The sequence below is a fragment of the Microtus ochrogaster genome, chromosome 16 (genome assembly GCF_000317375.1).
Source record: "Microtus ochrogaster isolate Prairie Vole_2 chromosome 16, MicOch1.0, whole genome shotgun sequence".
Taxonomy (NCBI): Eukaryota; Metazoa; Chordata; class Mammalia; order Rodentia; family Cricetidae; genus Microtus; species Microtus ochrogaster.
In genome coordinates this window covers 2,983,644-3,002,751 of record NC_022018.1, presented here as the reverse complement: position 1 = coordinate 3,002,751, position 19,108 = coordinate 2,983,644, and the positions used below count along the sequence as shown (strand labels likewise).

General features: G+C 39.9%; 1 protein-coding gene across 2 annotated transcripts in view; it reads left to right on the top strand.

Moving 5' to 3' along the window:
- Positions 1-19,108, top strand: part of Nsun6 (NOP2/Sun RNA methyltransferase family member 6) — a 43,549-nt gene that overhangs the window by 4,705 nt on the left and 19,736 nt on the right. Inside the window, exons 3-9 of one of the 2 annotated variants that reach the window (XM_026782861.1) lie at positions 1,173-1,488; positions 2,744-2,899; positions 5,840-5,919; positions 12,642-12,751; positions 14,225-14,378; positions 16,086-16,167; positions 18,496-18,615. In XM_026782861.1, coding sequence (XP_026638662.1) covers positions 1,414-1,488; positions 2,744-2,899; positions 5,840-5,919; positions 12,642-12,751; positions 14,225-14,378; positions 16,086-16,167; positions 18,496-18,615 — 777 coding nt within the window. In that variant the 5' untranslated portion in view covers positions 1,173-1,413. Of the gene's footprint in view, positions 1-878; positions 1,489-2,743; positions 2,900-5,839; positions 5,920-12,641; positions 12,752-14,224; positions 14,379-16,085; positions 16,168-18,495; positions 18,616-19,108 lie in introns of those variants that run through there. The other variant, XM_005354647.3, reaches the window with a different exon arrangement.

Here is a 19,108-nt window from a genome sequence, read left to right as displayed (position 1 = left end):
TGCCTCCCTGCCTCCCTCCCTCCCTGCCTCCCTGCCTCCCTGCCTCCCTCCCTCCCTGCCTCCCTGCCTCCCTGCCTCCCTCCCTTCCTCCCTCCCTATTTATGAGATCATGGAAAAGTTATTTCAGCCCTTGGAGCCCGTTTACTCATTGAAAAACTGTTTATAAACATTTTTTTGCAGAGCCGTGGCAGAATGCCATTTTTACAATATTTTCACGTGCCATAGTAAGGAGCAGATATTTTTTTTTAAAGCCAATGTGAAAACTTAAAAGATCTAAGGGAGGGGAAAACAATCCCGTTTTTATAGTTATCTATGAGATACTGCCCCTAACAACAAAAAGCACAAAACAAAACAAAAAACTCCACTCAGCAGCAGAGACAGAACTGTTTGTCATATTCAAGTATAAAACAGCCCAGTGACTGGTTACTTTTTAAAATACTTTTCACCTCAGCAAAGTCACATCACGGCTCTAAAGTGTGCTAGCTATTAGCCTCATGACTAATTGTAAACACTATTGAGCTTTTTAGCTTTACTTGAGTACACACGCGTATTAGCACAGTTTAAAAAAAAATGGATATTAGGGCTGGAGAGATGTCTTAACAGCAAAGAACACCTGTTCTTGCACAGGACCCTGTTTCCATTGCCAGCACCCAAATGATGGCTCACAGCTATTGTAACTTAAGTTCTAGGGGATCCAATAGGCAAGCTCGACTTGCACGCAGGAAAAACATTCATACACATATATCTTTTCTCGCTTTTTTTTAAGAGAGGGTTTTGTTGATTCACAACTGATGTCAGATTCATGTGTCCGAGGGAGGGAAATTATTTCATGAAATCTAAGGCCAAATAAATTGAGGTCTTTATCGCCACTTGTACCGGGGAAACTAACTGGAAACCTCCCTCAGAACAACACAGTACTCTGCACAAACCAGGCCAGGAGCACTTGGTGAACCAGGCAAAGGGCGTTCCAAACAAGAACAAGCACCACCCTCAGGGGTCAGGACTGGAGGTGACTGGCAGTTGCAGATTGTGTGTGCACAGAAAAGCGGGCGGCAGGCGCCGGAAGTGACGAACCCAAGAAGCGACTTTCTGCACCGGCGTCGGGGGCGCGGTTTTGGAAAATGAATGTTAGCGTGGAAGTTGAGGCTATCCGGTTTCCGTTTTGCATCTAGGTACTTTTATTTGTCACTAAGCCGATTTTGGAGAAGCGTTTCAGTGGCGTTCGGAGCTTTCTCACAGCCTCCCAGAGAACGACAAATCCTGGACCCTGCCCACTCCTGGACTCACTAAACGCACGCTGTGCTCGGCTACTGGCTGGCAAGACTTCGCTGTAATTCTGAAAGAAAGAAAAAAGAAAAGAAAAAAAAAAGTTTCCCAACAATTTTCTTGGATGACTTAAAACAGAGAAAAGAAATGCCTATTTTTCCTAAGATATCTTTGAGGCCTGAAGTTGAAAACTATCTCAGAGAGAGCTTTATGAACAAGGAGGTAGGTCATATAAATAGACATTTGCACCAATTCATGTGCAATTTCTAGAGAAGCAGAAGGAAGACTAAAGGTAATCTTTACAGCTTTGGTTTTTGACACTAGACTGTTGGAATTTCCAAAACCAATTTTTTGTAGGCATTGATGAGATAAGGTGAATATATGTGCTCACACTTAGATGTAAGAAAACAAGTGTTATGTGCCTACCAGTACACTTAGTACTGAAGGGATAGGAAAATCAACAGGAAAAGTTCCCTGTCCACAAACCCTAAGTTGTATGTAGAGGATGGACCCGTTCTTTTAAAGCATATGCTCTTGTGCTCAGTTGAAAAGACACACACGAGTGCCTTTACATTTTAGCCTAAGCAATCTTTGTAGAGTGATTTGGTGTTATTTTTAAGGACTGAGATCAGAATCCAAGAAATCCTGTTACTCCTTCAAATTGACACAACTGTCAAACAACTAAAGCTCAGATGTAATGAAAGAAAAAGATTTACATTTCAAAAGCTTGTTTTCTTCCTTTTTTTTCTTCCTTCCTTCATTGATTTTACTTACTGAGATAGGGTTCTTCACATATAGCTCTGTCTGTCCTGGAACTCGCATCTTATACCATGTTGACCGCAAATCCACAGAGATCTGTCTGCCTCTGCCTCCCCAGTGCTGGGAACACTGATGTGCCCAACCATATCTTGCTGGAAAGCATTATTTTTGTATGAATTAGCTTGAATCAATTATCACTGTTAAAGTTTGTAATTTATTCTTCGAAAATCAAATGGGTTTCAAAGTACTTTCAAAGGTTGTCTTGGGCATCAAACTTAAGTGAAAACAACTATGTTGATTAGGCAGGCAAGTTTTCAAAGACAGTGTTCTTACTGGCTGCACTTAACACAGAAATTCCCAGTGAGTGCTGATTGCCTTCTAATGGAAGGTTCTTACATGTTCTGATCACCCTAACCTGCCACCCCTGGGAATTTTGATTTTTTTCCCCTAGATTGTTGGTTTCTTGCAAAACTAAATCTTATATGGTTTTTATTTTTGAATGTTATTGGAGCTTTGATTTTAAAACTGATTTCTATGTCTTATTTCCAGATTGTGCTAAGAGGCTAGACTATATGGAAAGACACAATATTTCATGTTTACCTCAAGGGGCCCTATAAAGTGTGCGTTAAGAGAGGAAGGAGCATTTCGCATCGTTTTCAGCAGGTTTGTGCCCAAAAGGTATGAGTTGAAATTGAAATCATGGTTCTTTCCATTTCAGGTTGTGTCTGCTTCAAGCAAACAAGAAGCAGAACGGAAATTTGAAACTCTGCTGATTCACTTGTCACACCCGCCGTCATTCACAACTGTCAGGGTGAATACACATTTGGCATCAGTTGAGTATGTCAGAGGTCTGCTGCTGGAAGAGCTTCAGAAGGTCTGTGCACGTGTGATGGGTTGTGCAGTTACTCCTCTGTACTCTGCCACAGTCTGCTCCATCGACAGTCCTTGAACTATATGATACTCCCATTTTTTTAAGCTTCAGAATATCTAGAGTTTGTTACCCTGATAATTTTTAAACACATAGTGGAAGAATTAATGGAATAAAGAATATATTTTCAACATAGAAATATTACCTTTTACATGCCATTAGTGTCAATTAAATCACATACATCTATGATATGTTGATAGCATTTTAATGGTACATGTCAAATATATGCTATAATTATACTTCATAATAGACTTATACTCAAATAGAATCCTACTGAATAAAGATATTTAAGTGTTTGTGGATATTCAAGTTTTATAAATAAGGAAATTAAGTTTTGAATAATCAATTGTTTTAAGGTTGTAAGAGGTAAGGTTAGAATAGGCTTAGAACTTCTGATTGTAAGTTTATAAGGACTTAGGATAAGTCTCTAAGCCCTATGGTGGGATTTATCATTAAAATATATGAAGAGCTTCATTCTGATCTGTAAACCTAATCCCATAATGAGCAGCATATAATGATTCGGAGGGTTTGTCTATAAGATAAGTTCAGACATATGAGGATACCTGCTAAATAACTGTCGAATTATTTGTGTTTTTAAAATAATTTTTGGGTGAACCAATGAGGTGTTTGGGCATATGCTTAGAGCATGGGTGAACGGTCCTTGTAGGAAAGTGGGTGACCCCATCAGCTGACTGCATCCACAGAGTCCCACCCACGTGGTGACGTCACAGACGCTGCATCGTGCAGTCACGCTTGCAGTTCATCACCTCAGGATTTTACTTTTAATTGCAGTTAATTGAATTAAACATATGTCTTGTTATAAAACCACCAAATTAGGAGAGTATGAAGATTATGGTTTTATCAATATTGCTCATGTTCTGAGTGAAAACAGTATTGTAAAGTGGCATTTTATGACTAAGCAGAAAAGTAGTATTGATTATGGTGCTTATATTGGGATTGTATTGCTTATATTGTTCCCTCTCTGTTTTCAAGAGCTTTGTATTTTGGCTTATGACATTGTACTCTGTAATTTGTCTCCAAAGAAACATAAGGTTGGGGGGAAATTGACCATGGAGGGTTTACTTATGAATTGCATATTGTAGTTATAAAATATTTGATGACAAATAACAGACAGGTGTAAGCAGATCCAATTCTGTCTAATTTTCATATAAATTGAAAACAGGAGACAAACATGATTACAGATCCAACTGTATATCACAGGCTGTTATGAGTGTCCAAGTGGACACAGTGATTGGGATATTAGTGTGCTAGACGCCACTGACATTGAGTCAGTTATCTGTTTTGTGTGTGTGCTTCTGTGTACATGTATGCATGGTTTTTTTTGTGGGGGGTAAGTGCACAAGTGCGTGTCTGTGAAGGTCAGAGGTCAGCCTTTGAGCATTGTTTCCTAGGTGCCCATCCACCTTACCTCGAGCTCACCACTTCCCAGAGCTGGGATTACACCTGTGTGCCGTCACCCTTGGCTTTTTATTCAACTCCAGCATAGGTTCTCGGGACCAAAGTGAGGTCCTCATGCTTGCATGGTAAACACTTTCTCAACTGCATTATCCACCAACCTCTTCTTTCCTTTTAACCTCGGCATCTCCCTGGAGCATCTGTCAGGCGATGCTGTTTTGGGGGACAGTATAGATTCTGCAGCATGATGCAATTGATGTTATTATTCTTTCAGGTAGTGTGAGAAAGTTAATAGATATGTAAATCCAAGCCTCATGCATAAACTTTTATCAAATATTTGTGATTTTTTTCCCCATAGAACACATGTAGTTCCTCTTCTCTGATCTGGTGTCTGCTCTTTACCACGCTGCTCTGAGGCTGCCCTCTCTCATTCAGCCTTCAGTAGCAATATGGTGGCTCATATTCACCAACACATCTTCAGAGAAAAACTACCCTGACAAATGGTGTTTGATAAGTTTACATGGCATAAATACTGGCACCAAAGTTGATCTCAAACTTCTAGTGTATCCATTAAATTGGAAAGAGATGCCCACAGTGAGTCATGTAAGTTGTGCTAGTAACTTACAGCTTCAGCCTTTGAATGTGTTTCCAGACTAACCAGCTAAGTATAATAGATTTTCAAAATCCTGAACGTCTAAAACTTACATTTTGATATAAAAAAAATGACATGGCCTCCAGTGTTCATGGTATATGTCATATTTAGTAATTTTAATCTCTAATGTCCTATTCTGAAACTTTTAGAATGACTCTCTCTGTGTGTATATCAGCTAGGATTTGATTATGTATCCAGGCTTACCTGTAACTTAGTGGGTAGTTCAGATTTTCCTATATTCATGATCTTTCTTTCTCCTCCTCCCCAGTGCTAGAATTACAGATGTGCACCACTATACATAGCTTAAAACATGGTACCTGCATGTGATTATGAATAGAATATATGTTTTTTTTTTGAGTAAATCACTTAAACATGGTTTGTGTTTTTAAAATTGAACAGTAAGCAAAATTGATTCCTGTAAAGAAGTCAGAACTGGGTGTGGTGGCCTGTGCCTGTAACTTCAGCTCCTACAAAAATCTGAGACAGGAGGACTGAAAGCTTGAGGCAAGTGTGGGCAATGTAGGGAGATCCTAACTCAAAATTAAAAATCAGAAACAGGCTCAGGATACAGCTCAGCGGTTCAGCATGTATGTTTGGCCCCCAGCACGCTTTCCCTCTGAAGTCAGGAATTAATTAAACATTCCATGAAGTAGGGTGGAATAGGCCCAAATCAGGTTTCCTGTGGTGGAACTTGGTGACACAGCGAAACTTGTGCAATTTACAAGTTGCACCGGGGTTTTTGTCGCTGTGTTTTTGGTGACACGGGGAAGCCTGTGAGATCTGGGTGCTCTATCATTGTGTGTGCTTGTTTTTAACAGCAATTCAGTGGATTCAGCATTCCTGTTCTTCAGCATCCAGCCCTCCCAGACATCTTACTCATCCCTGTGACTGGACCAAGGTTTGTGACTGTTTCCTTTTCCCTTTTGCTGTCAACAGTATTATCTACTTTCCACAAACTCCCTAGAAATGAAAGTCACCAGTTTGTAATCGCATGCTTCATGCTCTGGCATGTACTCTGCTGGAGGATGAGGACTGGGCCAAGGACCTTGAGAATAATGCTTCTTATATCTGTTCAGTGCATTGATGACTGTTATTCTAACTTTTTAGGAGTTTCACTTGTTTACTTATATTTCCTTTTAAAAATGATTTATTTACTTTTATTTTATGTGTACAAGTTTTTGTTGGCTTTTGTCTTTGATGTCATGCACATGCCTAGTGCCTGCAAAGGCCAGAAGAGGGCATCAGATCCGCTAGAGCTGGAGTTATAGACAGGTGGAAGCTGCCCTGTGGGTGCTGGGACTGCTGCGGTGTTCTACAAGAGCAACAAGTACTCTTTACTGCTGAGCCATCTTCCCAGCCCTGTTTACGTATAGTTATTTTTTTTTTTTTGTGGTGGGGAGGGTTGGTGGTTTGAGACAGGGTTTCTCTGTGTGTAATCCTGGCTGTCCCAGGTTGTAGACCCAGCCAGCCTTGAGCTCACAGAGATCCACCTGCCTCTGCCTCCTGAGTGCTGGGATTAAAGGTCTGTGCCACCACCATCTAGTTATACTTCTTATGAGATTCCAGCCCAACCTGGCTTCCAACTCTTAGTTCTCTTGCCTCAGTCTCTTTATGCTAAGTTTTACTGTGTTTCTGTTAATAAGTACAATTTAATTAGGCTGTTTTACTGTATGCATACTAAGCCAATTTTATCATTGTGGACAAAAGTGATGCAGGACTATTTGAGTTGTGTGAGCAGTCTGCAGAGTTCATTCTCCTGGCATGAACTTCTGTTTTAAAAGTGGCGTGTTGCCAGTGTTATGTTATGGGAGTTGTCTCTCTTCCTGCTTTGTTTTTCTTGTTTCTCCAGCAGGAACTACCACTGCAGTGGCGGGCTTCAGTGATTGGGTAGAACAGTGCGTGTTTATTGTATATGTTTCAGTAAGAGTTAGCAATTCTTACCTGCTTCTTTAAGTTTTATTTCATAAATTTTGCTACCATTTGTTTACTAAACTAAAGCAACTTACGTTTTTTATTATTTTGCATCTGCATAGTTCTTTCATTTTTTTTGAGTTTTTAATTTTTTTTTAACCTTCAATCATTTTTTAATTCAATACTTGAAAATTCATACCTTATACAGATTTAAGCGTATTGTTACACTAAGATTACACACACACACACACACACACACACACACACACACACACACACAGAGTTTTTTCCTGTTCTGAATGTCAAACCCAGGCCTCACACGTTAGGCAGGTGCAACTGCTGAACCCCAGCCTTTGTACTTGGTGCCATGTATCTATTCTGTACCTTTTTTGAGTTTTTCAAAGATCTATTTGAAGATACAGAGACATATTTGGAGTAGTTCCTCTTATTTCCCCCTATTAATCTGCCTTTCGGCTATTAAGATTACTCCTTAGGTACAATGTAGGCACAGGTTCCACGTTGTAAAATTTCTTTCTGTATGTCTCTCCTTTCTTTAATTTTTTAGTGTATGTGTGTGGGCTCGAGTGTGGAAGTCACAGGAGAGCTTGCAGGAGTGGGTTCTGGGGACTGAATACTTTTATCCACGGAGCCTTCATGCTGCTCTCTCCTTAACTTTTATGGTAACACTTGAGAAGGATCTCATTTCCCAAGAGGCTCTGGGCTGGGCTGTATGCGGGGCATGTGGATGTTACACTGAGAGCATCAACTGTTGAGTCTTCAGTCGGGGGTGTTGGAGCAAGTCATCTGTAGGCTTTCCACTTAGAAGTAGAGGGGAAGTGCCATTAGAGATAGTGTAGGGAGGTCTGAGATCATAGGGACTGGCAACTGCTCTATTTCAGCTACTTAACGATGATTAGTAATTAGTAATGGCAGAGATAGGGAGGGCAAGGCTTTGCTTGATAAGGAGAGAATAAAAGCAGGGGTGTAAAGGCATGGACATATGTGGTGAGCCTTGATGGAAGTGACCGCATTTGACTACTACATTGATTTTCCGAAGGTCAAGTGAAATCAAGGAAGTTGAAAGAGGTAGGCTGTGAACTGCAGAGTATTGTTTTGTTTCTACTGAGAGAACAGCAGCCAAAGACAAAATGAGGGTAGGGACTAAAGCTGCAGCCTAGAAACAGCACTAGCTGAAGTTACTCGTGAAATAGCACATCATGAAATAAGTTTGGTGTTTGTATTATAAGCAAATACTAAATGGGTGGGTTGGAGAGATGGCTCAGGGGTTAAGAGCACTGGCTGCTTTTCTAGAAGACCTGGGTTCAATTCCCAGTACCCACTCCTGTTCCAGGGGACTGAACATCCATGGTAAAATGTCAATGCAATTTAAAAAATTGTTGAAAAAATTAAGGGGAAGTTTAACCACACTGTTATTCTCATAGTAAAGGAGTTTATAAAGCTTATTATAATTATGAATGTGTGTCCATATATTTAGCATTCACTGCAATTTTTACGTCAGGGTACAAGTAAAATCACAAGAAATTTTTTTCACAAGAAGACGAACTGTAAAGTTATAGATTATCTAGGATGTTATTACAGTCTTTTAGTGCCAGTGATATAGTAAACTTGGTAATTTGGAAATAGTTCTGCTGTACAATGTTGGCAATGCAGAGAGAGAGAGAGCGAGAGAGAGAGAGAGCGAGAGAGAGAGAGAGAGAGAGCGAGAGAGCGAGAGAGCGAGAGAGAGAGAGAGAGAGAGCGCGCAAGCACACGCGTGCAAGCAAAGTGCGTTATAAACACAAAGCCAGTGAAGAACATGAGTGAGAGTGTGAGTTAGTAAGGATAAACAGGAAAAGCTAGAAGAGTGGGAGCTAATGTTAGGGGTCTGGGCTCTGGGAAAGGAGTCTGATGGCTGGTTTTCCAAATGTGTGGTCTTTGGTCTTAGCAGTGGGTTAATGCTGGCAATAAAGACTGTTCAGCAGTCAGCCTAAGGTAGTAATTAGGAAGAGAGACTCTCGTTGTAAGATCCAGATTTGAGGATGAAGAATGGTTGCAGGTCTTCCGGAGTCTGAGTTTGCATTCTTACTTCTGCACATAACTTACTACTTGGAACCTGCAGTCTGGGAAATCGCCACATTTGATTTTAGGTCAGTTCTTGAGAGGTACGGTGGAAATCAACCCAACTGTTCTGTCTTTGCATGTTTTGTTTTGTTTTTTTTTTTTTAAGAGCTCCATTTGTGGATGTTTAATTAATGCTAACAATATCATGCATTTCTTCCTCTTGCTCATAGCAGTGACCAATTCATGAGATTACTAAAAAACATTAATGAATATGAATAAGCAGAGGGCATCACACTACCGTGCCCAAATATGTTCCAAAAAGCATTACCCATCTCCCATTAACTAACACATTACATTATTCACATCATTTCAACAACACCATAACACATTTCAAAGGTGAAATTGGTGCATTCGCTTTCATAGATCATCATATATATGTTTAGTACTAAAAAAACTAATTAATTGGCTTATTTTTCAAACACCAACCTCTATACAGCTCAATTTATGTATGACTTCTCATTAGTGCATACCAAAGCCTAGACTCTGAAAGCCTAGAAAATGAGGAAAAATACATATTTGGTGAAAACTGAAAATTCTCCATTTATGTTTTTTAAAACTACAAAATATACATGATTATATAATATTAAAGATTGGATAGAATTATGAAATGATAAAGAAAATGAACTGTAATCTTTTCTTCAAGCATTCTCACTCTGCCCTAAGCCTGTCTTAAGCATCCTTCCTCTGGTTCTCAGGGCTTCCTTACTCTCTCTTTAACGTTCCTTTCCCTCTTTCCCTTCATGAACCTGATTTCCATGTCACCTTATCTAATTCTCTCTCTCTTGTCTCTCCTTCACATTCTTCCCTTCTTTCTCAGTCTCCATCTTTCTTCAGCTCCTCTCTCTCCTTCCTCCCATAAAGCACTCTTTGCATGTTTTGAATCCATGTCACATACTTTTCACACTGTATTAGGAATCAACCCACCTGAGAAAACAGTAAATGGGTGCAGTAAATGGCAGGGGAATTCCCCCTAAACAAATGAGAGCTGTCTGGTAGACACATAATGGCTTTTTTAAAATGACCAAGCATAAAAGACCTAAGAAGAAAAACAAGTTGATATAGAAATCAAGTTTCATTGAAATTAAGCACTTGTTTCATAAGTTAAATTTAGACCCTGCCTTCAAATTTATCAGTCTTGAGAAACCAAGAAAAAAATATACTGAACTAGGTGATGACTCTGAGGAAATTAACTATAATCAGCAGAGACAAAGAACTGAGAAATATGAAAGCAAATTGAGAACAGAAAGAAAAGGCAGCCTGGGTTCCAGATGCAAAGAATAGAAATAATTGGGGAAAGACAGTAGTAAGGAAATGTGAGGACTAGGAACTCTCTGCAATTGTAAAAATCAGCTTTAGGAAGTACAAGCCTGAAGCCCCAAATGAAAAAATAAACAAAGCAAAACAAAATAAACAGAAAACTGAAAACCTCCCAAAAATCTGTGTCTTGACATTTCAAAATGAAACTGTGGAATTTTGAATGTAATTTCCCCCATAGGCTCATAGGGAGTGGCACTATTAGGAGGTGTGGCCTTGTTGGAGTAGATGTGGTCTTGTTCAAGGAAGTATATCACTGTGGAGGTGTATCATGATCATGGTGTTTCTTCACTGCAATAGAAACCCTAACCAAGACAGAAACCAACACCCATGTTGTAATGCTGTAAAGAATAGAAGAAACAAACAAAGGCAGAAGATGGGAAATTGTTTGAGTAATGGTCTTAGGAGACCTATCAGATAGACACAGCAAGACTCTCTCTCACCTTGCAAAAGGGTTAGGATTGTGCAGAATGTCTTAATCTGTGTTGTTGCTGCAGTAGCAAATACTAGAGACCAAGTAATAAAGAATTCCAGTTTGCTTTCCACAGTTCTAGAAGCTGCCAATTCTAAGATTGAGGTGCTGACACCTGGATTTCTTTCTGTAGCCTCAATTGAGAGGGAGCCCATTTCTGCAAACCCTAGAGCAGCCTCCATGCATCCACGAAGGCAGAGATCCTACACGTAGGAGAATTATAGTTTATAACTCGTGAACTTATGCAGACATCTGTAGACCATAGCTCTGGGCCTTCTGGTGTGGTTATCTAGGTGTATTTCATTCAAGACAGCATGAAACATCCTACTTTCATACTAAGAATTCAAGGTGTATATAGGCAGTAAATATTTCTTGGTATTTGTTGAGTTTGGAGCAGCTGGGGTTCTTCTAGGTATAGTTATCCGATGTCAGTAGAAATACCAGTTCTAAATCTTGAAGGATGAAATGCTAAGGATATTTTGACGTTGTTCTTTGGTTTTTGGTGACTGGTTTCATTGTGCTGTTCAGCTGCCCTTTTAACAAGGACAAAGTTACCTTCCTGATCATCTTCCTGATTTGTTGGGCCTATACGTCTCATAGCACTGTGACTAACTGTGGTCAGCACATCAGGTGAGTGATACCTGGTGGCATGTTGTGAAGGTAGAGGAATGGGCCTCTTTAAGAAGCAGGCTCAATGTATAGATGCATGGGGCCAGGAAGCTGTGATGTTGGCAGGTGCTGTGAGATAGCTCCGGGGAAAGGAGGGAAAGAGTTTATTCCCCAGAGAGTGGTGACAGCACATTACAGGTCCTGCCGGCCAGAGAAGTTCACCGGGAATGTGGCTCTCAGAACTGCTGAGCTGGTCAGACCAGCACCTTCTTGGTCTCAGAAGAGCTTCCCTTAGGAATAATGCTAGGAATTTAGCAGTGTGAGAAAAAAAATGATCTGGATGTGAGAAAGTGGAGAACTTAAGGCTGAGTAGCAAAGGAAGGAAAGATGCAATTTATTTTTCTCTTCTGTTTAGCTTTAAACATTCATAATTTGCCATGCAACAATATACCACTTTAGAATTCTTTTTCCCCTGGTTTTTCGAGACAGGGTTTCTCTGTGTAGCCCTGACTGCCCTGGAACCCCTCTGTAGACGTCAAACTCATAGAAATCCGTCTGCTTCTGCCTCTTCCTCCTGAATGCTGGGATTAAAGGAAAGGAAAGTAGAAAAATCTGTTTAACTCCTAATGCTACCATGAAAGCAGTATTCCTTATTGAATGACCAAACAACTTCTCTGGCCGCTGCCTTCTTTCCACCAGAGGGCCCTCTTTTTCTTTTCTTTATCGTATTTTTTTCTTTCTTTTCTTTAATTCTCTGTATGTGTGTATTAAAGGACAACTTGCAGAAATCAGATGTCCCGTACCACGTGGACCCAGGGGTACTGACTTTAGGACCAGCTTCTGCAGCAGCTGCCTTACCTGCCAGATCATCTCTTCTGTCTTTTTTTTTTTTTTTTTTGTCTGCAAGTGCCCATTCTTTTTTCCTTTTCTTTCCTCCTTTTCAAACTGCTGCTTTGTATGAATCTTTCTTTTTCAGCATTTTCTTTGTGATGTATTCAGGAAAATCAAGACTTAATAGGCTACTTATATGAAGTCTTTTTAAATAATAATTTATTTCTTTAAAGTTTTAGATATTTATACTGTGTGTATTGATAATACTCATCACTACTATCTCTTATGAGATGTTTAAAAAAGCTTATGGACCTAGAAGAACATTGTTCTTTATTTTTGTCTTTGTTTTTAAATATTCCTAGGAAGAATATAGAGCAACAGCAGTGTGAAGTGATTGTTGGAGCGCAATGTGGCAATGCAGTATTGAGAGGGGCCCATGTCTACGTCCCAGGAATCGTGTCAGCTTCAAAATGTAGGTAGAAGATTTAGGGCGCCCTCTAATTCATGAGTGAGCTCAGTTAGAAGCTTACATATATTAAATTAACATTTGTTATGTATTTCCCAACATTTTCGGTGAAGGAAAATATAAAACTAAGTGTGGTGGTGAGATTGAGTTGTTTACTTGAGACAATGAAGAGTCGCTTGGGAAGGGACTCATTGGGGGATTGTCTAGATCTCCTGGATTGTGGGCATATCTGAGGTGGATTGCCATGATAGTGTTCATTGGGGTGGGAAAGTTTGCCCGATATTGGCAGAATTCCTTAGGAAACAGGATCCTGGATTGTCTAGGGTGGAGAAAGCAAGCTGAATGCAAGCATGTGTGCATTTATTAGGTGCTCTCTGCTCTGGACTGGATGTGATGTGACCACAACAGTTTCAAGTTCTTGCTGCCTTGATTTCCCCACAGTGATGGACTGGAACCTAAAACCATGAGCCACCTTCAGTGGCTTTTAACACAGCAGTAGGAAGCAGAACTTAAGACAATTAGGCCCCCATATGAAGCTTTCTGTCGCTGTTCGGCTTCCCACATAAGAACCGTTGTGGTGATATCTCCAGGGAACAGAAATCCAGGATGTCAGATGGTAGTGAAGGAGACTGAATAGTCATAGTTAGTTAACAGGCCTCGTTGCTCTTCCAAAGGACCAGAGTCCCCTTTCCACTATGTCAGGTTGCTCACCACTGCCTGTAACTCTAGCATCTGCAGGTACCCTCGTACACATAGCACAAGTGTGGATGCATGTGTGTGTGTGCACAGACATTGTTTTAAAAAAGGTAGTGAAGTTCCATTTTGTATTCCCTACTTCACTGCCTTAAAACCTCTAGCTGGTCTCAGGAGAATTTGAAGGTGACATCCAGAATCCTGGACAGTGGGATGAGCTTGGCATTCTTCCTGGGTTCACTCTGAACTGCAAGTACTACACTGCTTCAGTGGGCCTCACTGGGCTTGGATCAGGAAGCACTGGTTTAGATTTATTACAGATGTGTTCAGTTTCTGAACCTCACCCATCCTGTGTATGGTGATCTGGAAAATGATTGCTTGCTGACCTGATTGCTAGCATGGCCCTGGTTTCTTTTTTAGTGTAAATGTTTGTGGAATTCTTTTGTAGAAATGTGAGTTCTGATGCTAAGGCTTATGAGCAACTCTACTTAGTATTAGCTTTTGGGGAAATAAGTCACATAGATGACGCGTCCTGCTTAGTTGAAGATGTAGGTAGGATGTATTGAGATCCATTTCTGTGTTTTCAGTGAAAACCACGTGTTCATTTAGATGTTAGGGATATGTAAAAACTAAGAGTTGAGTTACTATTGAGGATTCTGCTGAGATGAGCCAGTTCAGATTATTTTTTCTTCATAATTGATGTTCAGATAACCATTTTAGCTTGAAAGATTTTCACTTGTCTGCCAAAGCATAGATTAACAGTCTGATTTTTTTTCTTTAACCTAGTTATGAAAGCTGGAGATGTTATTTCCGTATATTCCGATATTGAAGGGAAATGTAAGAAAGGAGCCAAAGAATTTGATGGAACTAAAGTATTTCTCGGAAATGGGATTTCAGAACTAAGCCGTAAAGATATCTTCAATGGGATACGCGATCTGAAGTACGTCACTGAGCTCTGGGGGGAGACAGCATTCTTTCTGTGGTTCATAAAGCTCAAAAGACTGAAAAGGTGTATTTTGTTACACTATATAAATCTTTTAAATTACTTCAACTGGAAAAAATGAGTCCATAGTTCAGGGACTTTTAGAAAGTTTTTTTTTTTTTTTTTTTTTGGTCAAAAAGGGTAAGTAGATTAAAAACCAAAGCAATAGAATGTGGACGAAGCTCAGTGATTTGGTGCATTGCACTTTGCCTGCAGCCCGAGTTCAGTCCTCAGCAGTGCAAAACTAAATGAAAAGCCCAGGTGAGCGACTGATAACACTGACTGTTTAGGAATTTTCTTTGTCCTTTTAGATTTTAATTGTTTAAACTTTGAAGAACAACACTTTTCTTAATGGAGAATTAAATGACTTATCTTTTTCAAACATTCTCATTTTATCAAAGAATATTGTAATTTTAATGTAAATCAAATACAAAAAAATATTTTAAACAAAGTAAATTAGACTTGAATTGTAGCACTCTGAATATTTATGGTCAAAACTAAATGTTTCAATTTGTTCAAGCCACAGTGAAATATAATTAGTTACAAATCATATCTGAATGTTGGCTGCCTAAGTAGATTAAAGCCATGAACAAACGAGGCCCCGCTTAGCATGGTTTCTTGAGCTTGATTTAGGAGTGCTGTAGAATGTCATTGCTCCAAAGTTGGCAACGGGCACACAGATGCTAAGCACTGTGAGTTGAGCCGTTTAGAATGGGGCCAGAGCCCTCATTCCTGGACCATGTGTCTCACTGGAGCAGTTTTCCTATATGAATGAAATCAGTTCTCCTAACGCAACAGATGATTAGGTTCTCAAGGTCTAAGAAAGAAAAGCTTTGCAAGTGACTAGAACCTGGTTTTATTCTCCGCAGAACGTTCTGTAGGAAGCTGATAGCTTTGACTGCCCACTTTAGTTGATTATCACTAGAGCGCTCCTCTTGCTCTCATTTGGTGCAGTGTTCCTAGTGATGTGCTGAACCATGTTTGCCTGTCTGGTGGGAGTAAAAGCCTGTCGGTTTTCTCGGCCCGTACTTGTGAGCACTCTGCCGCTTGCTTTGATAGCTATGGAGCACACCTCTCAGGTGCAGTGTTTGTCTTTATGAGTCACTGAGCACCATGCCGTTCTGTGTCTCAGCCTTTCCTGTTCCCAGAAGCTCCACTGGCACTAGTAAAATGGGACAGGGTAGAGAAGGTCATGTGAGGACTATCAGTACTGCGTATGCTGAGTGTACTGGGCAGCTTTTCTCTAAAAAGACGGGAGTAGAGCGGGCTTCTGCCTTTGTCAGTGTTCAGCATCAGCCCGAGTCTTGGCATTTTCCCCTGTTCTCATATAACTGTCTAGCACAGACATGCAGAAAGTGTTTGTGTTACCAGGAAGATTAGAACAAAGCAATAAGAATTAGGTCTTATTTGCTTTTTAATTTATTGACTTCTCTAAAGGAACTCTTGTGTTTACTAAAATAGTTATGTAACTTTACTTATTTGTTTTTTAATTATTTGGATTACCTCTCCTATAAAATATAGAACAAATCATAGGACTAGTATAATTTGTTAAATAAAAGAAGTCTTAAAAATGAAGAGCAGTTTATACTTGATGTGTCATAGCGTGCCTAGGAATACATACTATATAACTTATACAGACTAATGGTTAATTTCTTATTTTTCTAGAGGTATAGGCATAAGAATGACAGAACCAATATATCTCAGCCCTTCCTTTGACAATGTTCTACCCAGTTACTTATTTTTACAGGTGAGTAAAATAAAATTGAGTGACATTGAATCACTCAGATGAATTATTAGAAGTTATTTTTCTCTTTTATTAATATTATTGCAATCTCTTCATATTCTGACCTACCATTGTCAAATATCAATACAGTCTTATGAGCACTCTTGTTTTCTTTTCCTGTATTAATTTTAATACACTTACCTGTCCTCTTGTCCAGAGGTGATTTAATGATGTGATTAATGACTACTTTTTATCTCCGAAGTTTAGTCCTGAGCATTGCACACGTTGCTGTGCGGCTGTGGGTTCGGTTGTAATATTCAGATGGTTGGTTGCTGGCAGGCTTTTGTCAGGTTGTTATTAAGTGCTGTGATATAATGAGCTGCTTTACCCATTTCACTTCCTAAGAACATTCACAAACATCAACTCATTTTAATGCTATTATCATTCTATGAAATAGAAATGCTGAAGACTAGATCTTTGGGGTTCTTGCTCAAGTCACCCTGCTAATAACTGGCAGCATCTGAAGTTAAACCCAAATCCGGGAGCTCTGTGCTTTCTTCTCTTCCCAGTATTAAGCCAAAAGCTCCTTACAGATCTGGGAAGAACAGAAAGTGATTTGTTTGTTGTTACCTAGCCTCCTCAGGGATGATGCAAAGGATTAGAACCCAGAGCCTTCTGCCTACTTGTTTGTGAATCACTTCGGGTGATTTTGTTTGCTTGGTTTCACTTGTGGCTATTTGTGAACACACCCTGACTCACTGTGGGTGTTTCTGCACACTTTCACATTGCTAACAATGAAAGAAGAAGTGTTAATTTTTGAAGGTAGAAGACCATACCTCCTCATACCATAATTTAGTTTAGACTTTGGAAAGGTGAAGTCCATGTGGTACAAACTTCTTTTACATATCTTACTGTTATTCCAACTTCAACAACTTTTCCTGATTTGGGACTTTATATTCTTTTTTTCAATTTACATACGTGTACGTCTGCAATGTGGGTATATGCACCAAGTGCAGGTGCCCCTGGTGGACAGACTAAGGTGTTAGAGCCCCTGCAGCTGGATTTGGAGCTGATTGTGAGCTGCCTAATGGAAATGTTGGAGACCAAACTCAGCTCCTCTGCAAGAACAGTACTCTCTCTTAACTGCTGAGCCACATCTCCAACCCCCTGGATTTCTGACTGTAAAAACATAAATCACAAGACAATTTGTGATCCCTGATATCCATACGCTACAGACCTTTTGTTTGTCACTTCATAACAAAAGAATTAGACCACTGCTGGACTGAAGCTTTTGTATTTGAGGATAGAGTTTAACTTTTGTCATTTTCCTAGTGGAAACTTTTATTACATGTAATATTGCAATATTACATTGGTCATTGATTGACCAGGGGAACTGACTAGAAATTGTAATAATGATTGCACTTAATGTTTACTGAGTATTTATCTTTGTTCCATCAGTATTTCAAATACACTGACTACTTCATGCACCACTTAAAAATCTCTACAGTCATAGATAAGGGAGCAGAGGCTTGAAGAAGTGACGTTCAGAGCAGCAGTGGGCTACATGCCCGCCTGGCTGACTGAAGAGGTGGAGGCACAGCCAGTGGCTGGCTGTTTAGCTACTCTGACCTCTAGGTTGAACCCCAATTTCTGTCTCTGGGTTTTTATTAATCGTGCTACACAAGCCAGAAGTTGTTTGTTTTTAAAGTTTGGTATTAAATTGGGCACTACACATCTATTTTCTCAAGCCTGCACTGGCTTATTATAACTTAAGAAAATGGATATTGTTCTTTTTACTAAATGTGTGTGTGCACATACTCGCACGTGTGCACATGCATGTGTGCACATACGTCAGCATGTGTGTGTAATTCAGAGGACAACTTGTAGTAGTTAGCTATTTCCCTCCATAATGTAGGTCCTGGGGATCAAAATCAAATTGTCAGGCTTGACAGCAAATATCTTTACCCACTGAACCACCTCAGGAGCTGTGGTCCAGTTTCCTGACTGATCTCCAGTAACTAACTTCTGAAGGAGCCGGGGCATGACAACTAAAGCAGTTAGTTATGTCTTGAAATCACATGGGGTATGCATAGAGTTTGGCAGAAGCTATGTGTCCTTCCAGTTCTTATGATTACTGAAGTCACTGTAGGGAGCAGGTGGGGAAAGCTTTAGGGAATTTGTGGTCTTCCTGCCTCTTGCTTGTCTTTCTCTGGAAGAACCATTATCTTCCAAATCTATGTCCTTCATTTCTTCCAATGTAAATGCAAATGTGTATGGTTTGTTTGTTCATTGAGTTGAGATGCTACATTGTCAAGACTCCATTTTTTTTTCTCTTTTTTTTTTTCCTTATAGAATTTGCCGTCTGCTGTTGTAGCTCATGTTCTGAATCCTCAACCTGGAGAGAAGATTCTAGATTTGTGTGCAGCACCTGGGGGCAAAACTACACATATTGCAGCCTTGATGCGGGACCAGGTGAGGATGTCGTCATGGCAGGCTCCTCTCAGATAGTTACCATGGCTGCTGAAGGTAACCTAGGAAACAAAGGGTGTTCAACCGGAAGTTCAACCGGAAGACTCTTCTGCTATGTCATTTACCACATTCAGTTCAGTTGACAGATACTTGTGAGGACAACCTTGAAACAGTCCCAGTTTGTTAATACAGTTAGAGACTTGTTCTCTTATAGACTGAAATATTTAAGACGTCTTAAATATATATAAACTGCCACTAAAAATGATGTGGTGTGTGTGTGTGTGTGTGTGAAGTTTGTGTAGAAAGGAGTAGCTGATGTGTTACAGACGCTAAGGTGGTTGAAGAGCGTAGCCTATAAATGGACACTTAGGAGGCCGAGGCATGATGATTAACTGGTAGTAGTAGGTCAAGGGTTAATTTATGAAGTATTTAGTGTACATTTTCAGTTTACTCAGAATTTAGATGTGATTACCAGTCTGCTTTGAAAAGGTGATGA